The sequence below is a fragment of the Cydia fagiglandana genome, chromosome 13, assembly GCF_963556715.1.
Source record: "Cydia fagiglandana chromosome 13, ilCydFagi1.1, whole genome shotgun sequence".
NCBI classification, from domain to species: domain Eukaryota; kingdom Metazoa; phylum Arthropoda; class Insecta; order Lepidoptera; family Tortricidae; genus Cydia; species Cydia fagiglandana.
The window spans coordinates 17,525,547-17,538,261 of NC_085944.1; the positions used below are offsets into that span (position 1 = coordinate 17,525,547).

General features: G+C 39.6%; 1 protein-coding gene across 2 annotated transcripts; it reads right to left on the reverse strand.

Annotated features, from left to right (window-relative positions):
• Window positions 1-1,065: 1,065 nt before the first annotated feature.
• On the reverse strand, window positions 1,066-12,715 carry LOC134670399 (alpha-amylase 4N-like). Of its 2 annotated transcripts, none has more exons than XM_063528239.1 (11): window positions 12,540-12,715; window positions 10,544-10,723; window positions 9,836-9,993; window positions 9,289-9,460; window positions 6,680-6,795; window positions 5,970-6,159; window positions 4,456-4,629; window positions 3,667-3,798; window positions 2,778-2,978; window positions 2,130-2,291; window positions 1,066-1,205 (listed from the first exon to the last, which is right to left on the reverse strand). In XM_063528239.1, exons 2-11 carry the CDS (start codon window positions 10,718-10,720, stop codon window positions 1,185-1,187), a joined length of 1,503 nt encoding a protein of 500 aa, XP_063384309.1. In that variant the 5' UTR covers window positions 10,721-10,723; window positions 12,540-12,715; the 3' UTR covers window positions 1,066-1,184. The 2 variants fall into 2 exon arrangements, with proteins under 2 accessions (XP_063384309.1, XP_063384310.1); XM_063528240.1 differs by lacking the exon at window positions 6,680-6,795 and adding an exon at window positions 7,998-8,113.

Sequence of the window (12,715 nt, forward strand, 5' to 3'; positions counted from 1 at the left end):
CACACATATTTCACGTCAACCTTGTTTAACCCAGTACATAAGTAGGAACTTTTGGTAGCACAATGACTGCAATGGAATCAGTTAATTTTTTTTTGCAATTAACCAATTTCCATTTGGCAATATCCGTGCCTCAACTATTTTCTGTAATAAAAATATCATATTTTAAAGGTAAGCGAGATTTGTCCAAATTCAAATGAAATGGTTGCAATTGAATTTATTGAATCGGTTTAATTTCATGTTATGTGTTGGTCGTATTATATTCGATTTATTAGCATTAATAGATGTAGCATAGCATAGCTAGGATTTGTGTTTTTGCATGCCAGTTGCTGGAAGTCCATCTTTTGTACCATATTTTAAGCAAAATAGAGATTATTGATATTTGGTTTCCAACCTTCCACAGATAGTTTTCTGAAATCTCATATTAAACGCATAGATGTAAGTAAATTGAGGTAGATATGGTACCAGGCGCACGATCGTGAGCCATTAAATATAGGTTCCGGAACCTATATTTAGTTAGTCGTATGGGTGACGCCAACCTGTCAAGATGTCAAAATCGTTGGATCAAATTTTAGTTTTGTCAACTATGAACGTCACCCGTCTACATAAATAAAAGGTCATTGATTAAACGTCACGTATTTTCACTCCTCAAAGTTCCTTTTGAGCTTATTCCATTAGTGGAAACTGTTTCATGTATATTAGTCATATATTATATAGTTTGTCAAAGGACTGTCTCATTTCAAACATAGACAGAGAAAATCATGTATTTGTCTTAAACTAGTACTAGCACCCAAAAGAAAAGGATGAGTATAGTTTTATTGTTATTATTTACTGACAAATTTGGTTTGACCAACTATAATATCTACCTATATCCTGTATTATTGTAAGCTTTTGGATTCCCAATAAAATAAAATAAAGTAAGCTCCGGCCCGGACTAACGTATTCTTAATGTGGACACAGAATGAATTTAAATGTTATTTTATGTTTATGTTAAGGTAATAACTTATTTAAGATGGTTAGGTAAGTATAGTACCTACTGCCTCTTATTGTATAAATAAAACGAAATAATAAAGTTTACAAATGTGTTTTATTGGTAGGTATACATAGTTGTTATCACACAATTTTGGCTCGCGATTCAGTTTTACTTTAGGTACGATGTTTGATTACTTGATTACAATCACAGGCAATCACAATGACAGCAACTGAGACTGAAACAAAATAAAAAATAGTGGTTTATAAAACTCATAAGTACCTACTTAATATGATGTTTTTTTTCGGACCATTCCCTAAAAAGTAGAGTATACCCCCGGTACCGATTTTTATACAAGATTAGTCCCAGAACCGGGAATTCCCGGTTCTCGCCATACATATTCAGAGCCCTTCAACGTGCACACTAGCGCCACAGCTAAATAATCGTGATTATTTAAATTTAACGAAAGATATTGAAAAAAGAGGGCCGCTATACGTACTGTATTGTGTATTTAAGTACCTTTTGAATACATCAAACTAGTTTTTATGTTGCTGGATTTGTCAATTTATGCGTCCAAAGTTAAAACGGCCGTTTTTGATTTAAGTTCCTAGATCGATGAAACCAGCAACATAAAAACTAGTTTGATGTAAGTATTCAAAAGGTACGTAAATACACAATAGAGTACGTAGCAGCCCCCTTTTTTCAATATATTTCGTTAAATTTAAATAATCACGATTATTTAGCTGTGGCGCTAGTGTTCACGTTGAAGGGCTCTTAAGTATCGGGCGTCCGCTCTTATGAAAAGCGATGGATTCAGACGACAACTTTTGACAACCAGAATGACTAGAATCGTACAGCGGCCTCTATTAGTACACTAAACGAAAACCAAATATTGCCAATCGGGGGAAATAATTCGTGTATAAGCGTATTTTGGCATAGTTGTAAAAGATAAAGATAAAAAATAGTTTATTCAAGTAGGCATATTACAATGCGCTTATGAACGTCAAATAAACCTTTACCGGCTGTAGGGAAAGGTGTATTAAACAGCATACTAAAAGTACCGGAGGGTAGAAGTGAAGCTGACGGGTAGAGGGGAGTTAAAGGTCCCTTTTTATAATTTTTCGTAAATAACTCGTAAACGATGGCCTGGGTAGATTCTCACCTCTTTCCCAACATGTATAGCCAAGTGCATATCCTCGCCATTCGCCGCTACATATATTAGGGCGTTACCATTGTTGTCTACTGTCACCTTCTTGCCGGAACATTCGCTGCCCTGTCTCTTTCCTGTGATGACGTCACAGTATTCACCAGCAGGCAGACCAGTCTACAAAAACAATTCAAGAGGCCAGTCAGAGAGAAGAGGAGAGTCAGGATGTGGGTGTCAGGCATCATATTTTGCCACATCCTTTTTCAGATATAAATTAATATTGACCATAGTTTCCCTATTGCACGGGTAGCTTCGTACATATTTAATAGTAACTATTTTGATTTACACACGTCGGTCTAGTTGCTCAAATAACGTTCGGAACAACGGGCACAAGACCGCATTGTTTTTTTTTAACGTCAAGTTTAAGATATTGACAACACACTTGTAAAGTCTGATTCAAATCCTTTCCTTCCACATTAAATGCGATAAAACCTTTGTTTCCCCTGCTGAATGCGATCTGGTTGTTCCCGTTATCCCACCAGTTCTAGCTCTGTGTGTCTTTTACGGCGTTCCTGAAGGCTACCATCTGGTAGATCTGTCGCCAACCGTGCTAGCATAGAGTCTAACTAAACTATTAGCAACTCAAAGATATTGACAACTTACTTGTAAAGTCTGATTCAAATCCTTTCCTTCCACATTAAAAGCGATGAATCCTCTGTTCCCCCTGCTAAAAGCGATCTGGTTGTTCCCGTTATCCCACCAGTTTTGGATCTGTGTGTCTTTTACGGCGTTCCTGAAGGCCACCATCTGGTAGATCTGTCGCCAGCGGTGCTCACACACCCAGCCGTTGCCGCAGGTATCATCCTGGATTAGTAAGAAAGCAGTTTGATATTAAAGACTGTTTCACCGATTTGAAAAGTTGGATTGCAGAGGTACCTAAATCAACAATGGTATAGATTGTAGAACATCCGAGGTGCTTTTTCAAACCGAGCAAAAGCGAGTAAAGGATGACTCACGTTAGAACTGGCCGGAGCTTCCGGCGCTTCGTTTTCTACGGAAAGCATCACGTGACCACCGGTCATCTGCCATAGAAAAGTAAGCGCCGGAAGCTCCGGCCCGGACCCGGCCCGGTCTAATGTGAGTCATCCTCTAGTCGAAAAAAAAGAATACCTACCTACTTTTTTCGGTTCTCAAATTGGTTCATCTATTTGCATCGGTGATTTAAAGGATTAGGAACGGGTGAACTACTTAGAGCATGCAGAATTTTATACAGCTTACGATATCCATAACGACGAATCCTGCTATCTGAGCAGGACAGGGCTATGATAGCCTGGATAAGCTGATAATTACTGGCCGCATGGCAATGAAGCGTAGGGATGGACGATGGTCACGCGTTTGACGGACAGAATAACGTCAGAGACAAACGCCACATTGCAGGCTAGCACGCACTTGGCCCAAGACGCCGGCTTGGAGAGCACTGGTGAAGTGTCTGCAATTGTCACGTCCCTCAGCCATGAGGTTACGACAAGCAAGAACATAAAATTCTACTCACGCTATTGATGCTGGGAGAAACAATGTTCTCATTGGAGTCATCAGGAGGCCCCTGGTCGCTGGAGTCGAAAAAGTAGCTGCTCATCACACGAGGTTCACCGTAAGGATGTGCCAGCATAAACGCTATTGCTGCCTAATAAAAAACAAAAATGTATCATTTTATAATCTCCATTGGCTTACAGTGACGATGGCAATCTATGATACTGCTAGCTTGATAGAACCTAAGCTGAAATACCTAGTATATAAGAGCATGCACCTGGAATTGCCATAATATGCGAACAGCCAAAACTTTAAAACTTTAGACATCCATTATCGGAGTATGGAAACGCTCTCACACTCCATTCTGCAAACACCTCATCATCATCATCATTCCAGCCTATTTACGTCCCACAGCTGAGCACAGGCCTCCTCTCATGCGCGAGAGGGTTTGGGCTATAGCAAACACCTAATTAAATAATAACCGTGAAGTATTCCCAGAATCGTGAGTAGGCAGGTACTATTCATTTTACTCCCTAGTAATCTTTCTAAAAACCTACAATTTCTCAGAATCCGGAAATCTTTTAAACCTACATCTTATGTTCACTTCCACTTTTCTACGAAAATGTAGGTACCATCAGCTCCAAAAGTGCATGGCGACTTTATTAATGAATTCATTCAAAATTTCTCCATGTAATTTCGCAGCTACCACCACTGGACCCAAAGAACCTAGCCGAGGACCGCGAAAACTGGCGCATACTCCACCGACAAGAGCCATGCTCTTCAATATTATGATGTTGATGTACTTATGTACCTTATAAGCCCTTGATTCCTTGTAAGTCAGCACATCATTGCTCCGTTGTGTGTCGTGATTGTCTATAAACACCAATGCCGTGTCACTGGGTGACAAGCCCCACTGTGGGCCCCAGGACACTAGCCATTTCAGCGGGTTTTGGCCGCGGAAGCAGTTCTTCAGTTCTGAGCCTACCTGTGAAAGTTCCATTAGTAACTATTGTATTGATATCACATCATTCCTTTAACATCTTGACTGATGATTTATGCAGCGTCTGTAAGCGAGGAACGTCTCTCGTGGCTGTATAAGCCAATGCGGGACCGGCATCTGCGACCGCATTTATGGCAGCTGAAGCAGGGAGCCATGTAAGGGATGGAAAATCAAAGCGGTACCTACGTTTTGGCTAGGTATATTTATTCCAATGAATAATTTGAGCATAAATCAACTCCCCATTGTCAATATACCTAGGAGCCGCGTTATAGCCTCCTAAGACCATACGTAGGTACTAAATCTTTGTACGTATTCCATAATTTATTTTGAACTTTTATTATGCAACTAAAGCCCTTAGCACACGAGGCGTAGGCGTAAGCGTGGCGTAAGCCTTATTACGCGACGCTTACGCCTACGTCTCGTACGCTGAGGTACTAAGGATTCCAAATTCAAAAACAAAACAATTACCCCTGGGTCTCAGGAAGAACAGAGACTTCCATATGTATATTAGGTCATAATACGTTATAATTTTATATACCGGCTCATTGAATGGCAAATGGACCGTCGGCGTCGGTGCAATACAAGTTGCTCTATTGATACATTTTTTTAAATCACAAATTAATCAAGCCCGGGTTCAGGTGCATTAAGATCAAATACCTAACATATCAAAGACCTCCACTAGGGCACATTGATGCCGTTATCAAAAGGTGTTTCTTAACGATGTTGTTGTTAAATAGTGATTTCCCTTTAGTCCAATGATACTTAGATTTCATGGACTAATAAACTTGCCTATTGTATTTTATACAACACTCCGTTATCGTAAAATCTGTTAACGACAGTCGAGGCGCCATCCCTTGGCCTTACACATTATAGACATTTATTTATTCGAATGCTACTGGAAAATGTGTAATGTTTTTCTATTATACTTACCAACGACTTCACGATTTTTACTCAATATTAAATTGTGTAACGGGACTTAATCGCGTATTTAAGTTTTAAGTTTTACCTCCGACGTTTCTAGTACGGCGTTGTCCCCGTGGTCTCGGAGAAGACTGGCTAAAGTTGACATCAACATCTTAGAGCTAGAGTTTATCGAACTACCCGCACTTGGGTCTTGTTTATCAACTTGAACTTAAATACGCGATTAACTTGAACAATTGAATACCTAATACATTAAAGAAGTTGCTACGTCAGAGTTCTGTGAAATAAGCTTGTATGGAAAGAAAGTAGTTGCCATTTTGAATACGTACCTAATAGTTCGATTTAAATAGATTAGTATTCATATCATACAATACCAATGTCGTTGAAAGGTTTCAAATACTTACTCTGAACTCAGTGACGTCACCCAAACTAGTGTACTCATTCGGTTGAATGGCTTCGTTGCCATAATATATAACCTCTTGAAAAATGTACGGTTTCGAATCACGCTCGAATCCGAAATCGGTATTCAAATTGTGCAGTCTTTTGTATATTTCCTTTAAATCGTTCGGCCACATATGCTTGGCCGCGTCGACTCTGTAAGCAATTTTGAATGGAAGTAATGGAACAAAGGCGTATTGTGCTGAAATTCGCAGGTGAATAAATGTGCTATCTGTTCTATAAAGGAAGGTGCGATAATTATTAAAGATTTACCTATTTTATGTTTTGTTAACGAAAGCAAAAAAAGACGTGAAGTTTATGTAAATATAAATAAGTTAGTTAAGGTCTTCAGTCAACTATGCGTCCTAAGTCAAATTCAATGATTGTATGAGATAAGTCTCTAATCTAAACTAATTAATCTAAAGAATAATCATGCCCTGTTTGACGGACAAAGATGGTGCTAGTACGACGTCAGTCGACGTCATATGTTTTGTGGTAACTCAATTATTACCACATAATATAAGGAGCCATCTACATTAGCTCTTTACTTTTATACAACTATGTATAATGAAATTTTGTTCTACATTCAGCTTAAATAACTAGTACCTACCAATACGTAATTTTTTTAGCATACCAGAGAACGTGCAATAAAATATGAAAAATGATAAAAACCAACCTGAATCCCGCCACACCAAGAGAAATGAGGTGATTGAGGAACGAAGATAGTTTTTCAACAACGTAAGGAAGTGCGTGGTTCAGATCCTTTAAGCCGACTAGGTTACAATACCTCACCTAGAAAGTTTAGATAGGGTAGTCTGTGCGGAAAGAGAAGAGTTGAAGAATGTATTGTCACAGAATAAATAATAGTACTATCGTACAGAAAGGAAACTTCCTACAATACCGAAGTTTGACAGCGGTTCAGGGTCGAATCTTGCTATCCCTTTCTATATGGCACTATCCATTTCGGCTATTTAGAGTTGTCAAAATTCAAGTGAAGTGAAGTGAAGTGAAAAAAAAGAAAGAAGAAAAAAAAGAAAGGAGAAGAGGGTGAAGTGTTATCTGTGGTCGTGCACGCAAAAGGAAGTCAAGTGGTGCCAACCCTAATAAAATAATTGATCGGAGCAATGCTGAACCGAGCGGAGCCGAGTTTGGCCGATCTCAGGAGTTTCGCACCCCTGGTATTGTGTCCCATACACTTTTCTCTTTCCGCACAGACTAGTAAAATAAAGATATTATTATTTCCAGTTGGTGTGCTAAGTATGGTAGTGTGAAGAAAGCGACATAAAAATGTAAGAACAAGAGAAAAGAAGATAATAGTGCAGCAGCCTACAGCGAAGCCATTGCAAACCAAACCATACACACAGCATTTTGTTTTTAAGAAAATATTAGCACAAAACACGAAACAAAACAACAATACAAGTAAGTAATCTAGTTGCCTATTCGACTCGCTCGAATAACATTTTGTGACGCAGCTACAAATTTCTACTTTTGAATATTATCAGAAAAGTTAACGTATTATTATTGGTTGGCGTTGAACGTATTGCGTCTAAAATGAAAAACACTGAGATAGTTGATCTGCTGCGGACTATTCTGTATTTAACCGACTTCAAAAAGGAGAAAAATTGTAGGTATTCGCTCAACGCAGTAGATTAGCTTTGTGTCATATTCATATCAGTGGATACTCAGGACCACTTGCACCATTCGCTAATCCGGGATTAATCGGTTAAACCCTGGAGTTACCATGGTTACAATTTGACATTAGGTTAACGGTTTGACCGATTAACCCCGGGTAAGTGGACTAAGTGGAATGACGTGTAAGGGCCACTTGCACCATTCACTAATCCGGGATTAATCGGTTAAAACTGGAGTTACCATGGTTACAATTTGACATTGGGTTAACGGTTTGACCGGTTAACCCCGGCTAGTGGGATGGTGCAAGTGACGCTTAAACATCAATTTGACGAGTCGAATAGGCTATTTATCGCTAGTACTACCTTAAACCGGCGACACCGTAGTGGATAAGTCGATTAAAGAACCGTCTAATCCTTCTTTGAACGTACGGTATTGTTTGGTTCAGGTCTTTGAGCCCTACCAGTTGACAATTGCGGACCTGTAGGTACGTATATAAATAACTTAGTTTTGCACAAATTGCATTATTTTGATTACGCTAACTATTGTCACTCTTTGTAAGTTTTTATTAGTATTTTTAGTGCGTTGTTTCATGCGTTACTTTTGCTGACTGTACGACAGAATAAATAATAGTACTAGGTACAGAAAGACAGATATGGACAGATATGGCCGCTAGGTGGCGACAGCGCCACGCGCGGCTTATGGCTAGCCACCAAAATTGGTGTAGAACGGATGACGAATTCGCGGAGTGAGCCACGCCTGACTGTACCGTTATTGTGGTCAGACGGTGTAGGTACCTACTTAGCTGTCTCATTAATCGCTTGACGGCAGAAAGACTGATTCATACATTAAAATAATACTTGTTGTGCAATTTTAAATCTCATTAAGTATCATATCGCAATCGGGCGGTATCAGGACGTGCTTATTTGTAGGTACCTACATTATTAGGTATAAAAATATGGAACTAAGTAGGGTAGGTAAGGTAGGTAATAGTAGCATAGAGTCTCGGAGTAATTAACAATGGAGCCGCCATTAACAGGCGTTCCCCTCTGTCGAAAATAGGCGGCCAATGGTCAACCACATGTCAACCATATGTATGGACTGAGGTTTATCTGACATGACGTAACTATACATTTGATGTGCCCCTCCCCCGCAAAAAACGGCAGACTATTTTGTACCGAAAATTTTAGACTTGGCGTCTCCGTTGTTAATTACTCTGAGCATAGAGTAATATATATAGGTAAAGAGAGAGTGATAACTCCATACTTACCTACATCAGTTTACTTAATAAAATGTGGGTTATTTCATAGTCGACATCTAGCGTCAGGTAGCGGTATTTGGCAGTACTGCCCGACGACCGAATAATCTAATGCTCAACAATCAACAATTTTCAGCTAATATTATAACCGGATTAACCGGAACTCTATTTTCAATGCCTTCTGCTTTTAATATTAGTTGTAAATTGTTGTTCAATACAATTTTTGTGAGTCGCGACACTAGAGATATCTAGTATCAAGTAGCGGTACTGATAATTCAGCTACTCGATGCTAGATGTCGACAGCGAAAATAATAGACGTTTTGGTACCAAAACTGATATGTATATGGAGTGAGCACTCTATTCTTACTATATTTTTCTCTATGGAATTACTGACTCACCTGCGAAGCATCATTGTAATCCTCAACAGAACAATACGGGTAATGGAAATGCTCCCTTCTGTACGGAACAGCGGGATATGAGTAATTCTTAAAGTCGGCCGTGCTGCCCGCTGTGCCCACGTTGTTCGGGTTGTCGCCTGTCATGTGGTTTACTACCACGTCAGCGTAAATTCTGTGGGATTTACAGAAAATGACAATATACTAATAGTGGCTCTGTGAGCTGATGTGTACCTCGCAAAAGCCCATGATTGCGCTATTTCGAATTTAAAAAAAACTGTAGGTAGGCCTTAGCACACGATTGGCGTGACAGTATCTCGCGGCGAGATAGACTACCTACTCGTCTTTGTCTAACTATGTTATTGATGTATAGTTCACATCTAGTAGTCTATTGACACAGGTTTCTCGTCACCGCTGGTAGTTCTGAAGCGTCCGTAGGTTTTGCGATCAATCAGGTAATTCTCTAATAGTATGATGATGTTGTTCGGGACATCAGCTGTTTGAAGCTTCTTCATTAAACCTTCGTAATATACTTGTATTGAAGCTGTACCTTACTCCCACTTTATTGCATCTGCGAGTCATGTTGAGGAAATCCTCAACGTTGCCGGAGCGAGTCGTAAGCTTATAGGACATCACTTGGTAGCGTTCATACCAAGTCCTCTTGCCGTTGTCCAGATGTATGATCAGGTTCTCAGACGGCGGTGATATCTGGAAGTCCACAATTTACGAATACCTATCATGTTTTAACCAGAAGCGCTGGTGGCCTAGCGGTAAGAGCGTGCGACTTTCAATCCGGAAGTTGCGAGTTCAAACTCCGGCTTACGAACCGGAGTTTTTCGGAACTTAATGTACGAATTATCATTACATATTTACCAGTCGCTTTTCTGTGTAGAAAAACATCGGTTGCCTAGCGGTCCCCAGGCTCCCAGGAGCCGTGAGAAAATTCCGTAATAACGCGAGGAAGATGATCATCATGTTTTAACCAGAAAACTCCTGTGAGACGCATCCTGTTGAACGAAATTCTCCCAAAATTACGTAACTACGTACTTGAGAAACCACACCAGACTAATAAGGTACCTACAGTCTTCAAATTTTGCGCACCTTCGTTTCGCACTGAAGACCCGACCTTATACCAAACCCATACCGGAATATTTAGTAGGCTCATGTTCATACCAGAGAACTCACTCCTAAATCGAGGTTGGCTATCGATCAAGTATTGGTAACGAGAAATGTTTCATACAAACTCAGGTAGGTATACCTGAACACCTCCAAACCCCTTCGGAGCGAGGAACCGCTCGCACTCATCCGCTATATCTTTGTACTTCCATTCAAATAGATGCACTATAGTAGAGCGGTCTGGAAGCTGGTTGGTCCTGCTATGGTGGTCGCAGACCACTGCTCCGAACAGGGCCAGCAATATTAGTCGGATGTACATCTCCTGAAAAAAAACAGGTGTATGTAGAAAACAACAAGGTAGCCTCTGGTCGGTAGCTACTTCCAAAAATCACTACCTACTATAGACGAATCATCAGAGGCAAAATCAACGTTACACATTGGATGGATACCATGGTCCAAGTTGCACTAGAGCTTTCCGCGTCCTTAAACGCTAGCGACTGCGTTAACTCAAACGCAATGCATCTCTCTTGCGCCGCTGTTAGTAAGAGGGAAATGCATTGTGAGTTAGTTTACGTAGGAGCTAGCGAATAGGTAGGTATATAAGTATGTCAGTGTCAATTGTGTCAAACTCTTGGTAAGGGTACCGGTTTTCTAACTCAACGTAACAATATAACCAGTAATATCTCAGTCTTCGCTATTCATTGCTTGAAATTCTAATAAATAAGTTTTTGGCAAAAATTTCATTTTTGGTACAAGCTTTTATCGCTGACTACTTTTCTTCCCACAGGCAACTAATACTCATCGAGACAATTCTAAAAACCTCAAACACAATAAGGTTTCGTTGTTTTATCACAGAGTTCCTATGGCCACCTCCGGTCTCCATCATCAGATCAGCTCAATGACACCATAATATTGCATTGTCACCCGACTTACGTATGTATGCAAAATTTCAGCTCAATCGCAAACCGGGACGTGGATCAAATTTAACTGGCAAGATTTGATTACAGACCGACAGACAACGGTTAGGTGAAAGTAAATAAAAGCTTGTAAAAGACGATATTATGCAATTGAAATTGATTCACATAATTGGCAACTGCAAGAAACTTTCATAGAAGTATTTTAGAGATAGGTAGCATTTACTTTCTAAACAGTCGTTAAGTATCTTATAGGAAACCCGAGTATAATTACGTATTCAGCGGAGGGAGCCAAGTCGGTCACAATGGTTATTTCTAATCTATTGCTAATGATTCATCGAACTAGAAGACTTATTGTTTTTAATTGCCCAATATCTGTCTACGTAAGTATAACGAGCTTTACCCAGCCGGCAGCATATATCTTAGGTATTTCTATTATATTGTTTATTTGTATGTCCTACTCATTAGATATTTCTTTATTACCTACAAAAAATTACCTAAGATATAAAGTTTATTGACGTTTCTTGGTCCAATCTTGCAAATCGATTAATTTTATTTACAAAATTTTTGCACATTGATTTAGTTGCAATGCATTAATTATGGCCTTAACTATATACCTACCTTGCATATTTAGCTAAAAAAATATTATTGGTATTAATATCGATTTTTAGGGTTCCGTACCCAAAGGGTAAAACGGGACCCTATTACTAAGACTCTGCTGTCCGTCCGTCCGTCTGTCACCAGGCTGTATCGCACGAACCGTGATAGTTAGACAGTTGAAATTTTCACAGATGATGTATTTCTGTTGCCGCTATAACAAAAAATAGGTACTAAAAACAGAATAAAATAAAGATTTAAGTGGGGCTCAGTGGCGGCGCGTCAAACATATCCATAGGCAAGCCGGGGCTAATTTGGCTTACATATTTCCTTTACAACTCTACTCAAACGTCCAAAAACAGGCAAGTCGGTGGGAATCGGCTTTTATGGACGCGCCGCCACTGGTGGTTTGACCGAAGTTAAGCAACGTCGGGCGGGGTCAGTACTTGGATGGGTGACCGTTTTTTTTTGCCTTTTTTTGCATTATGGTACGGAATCCTTCGTGCGCGAGTCCGACTCGCACTTGCCCGGTTTGCATAGACTTTGACAAATGAAATAGGTACTTAGGTACCTAAAACATGAGTTGGATGAAATTAGTGAGCAATGATACAATAATAAACCACTTACCTTCAATATCCGTCAAGTTCTCCCACAAACCAAGTCACATAACAATTTATATCATAATAGTTTGTTTACGTACGTGCCCCTTGCAACCGGTTTTCAAATACAATGATCAATATACAACTGTAAACAATACAAGTCGATCTAGTTCAAATGCAAAACTACTGTTTCAATCACTGTTT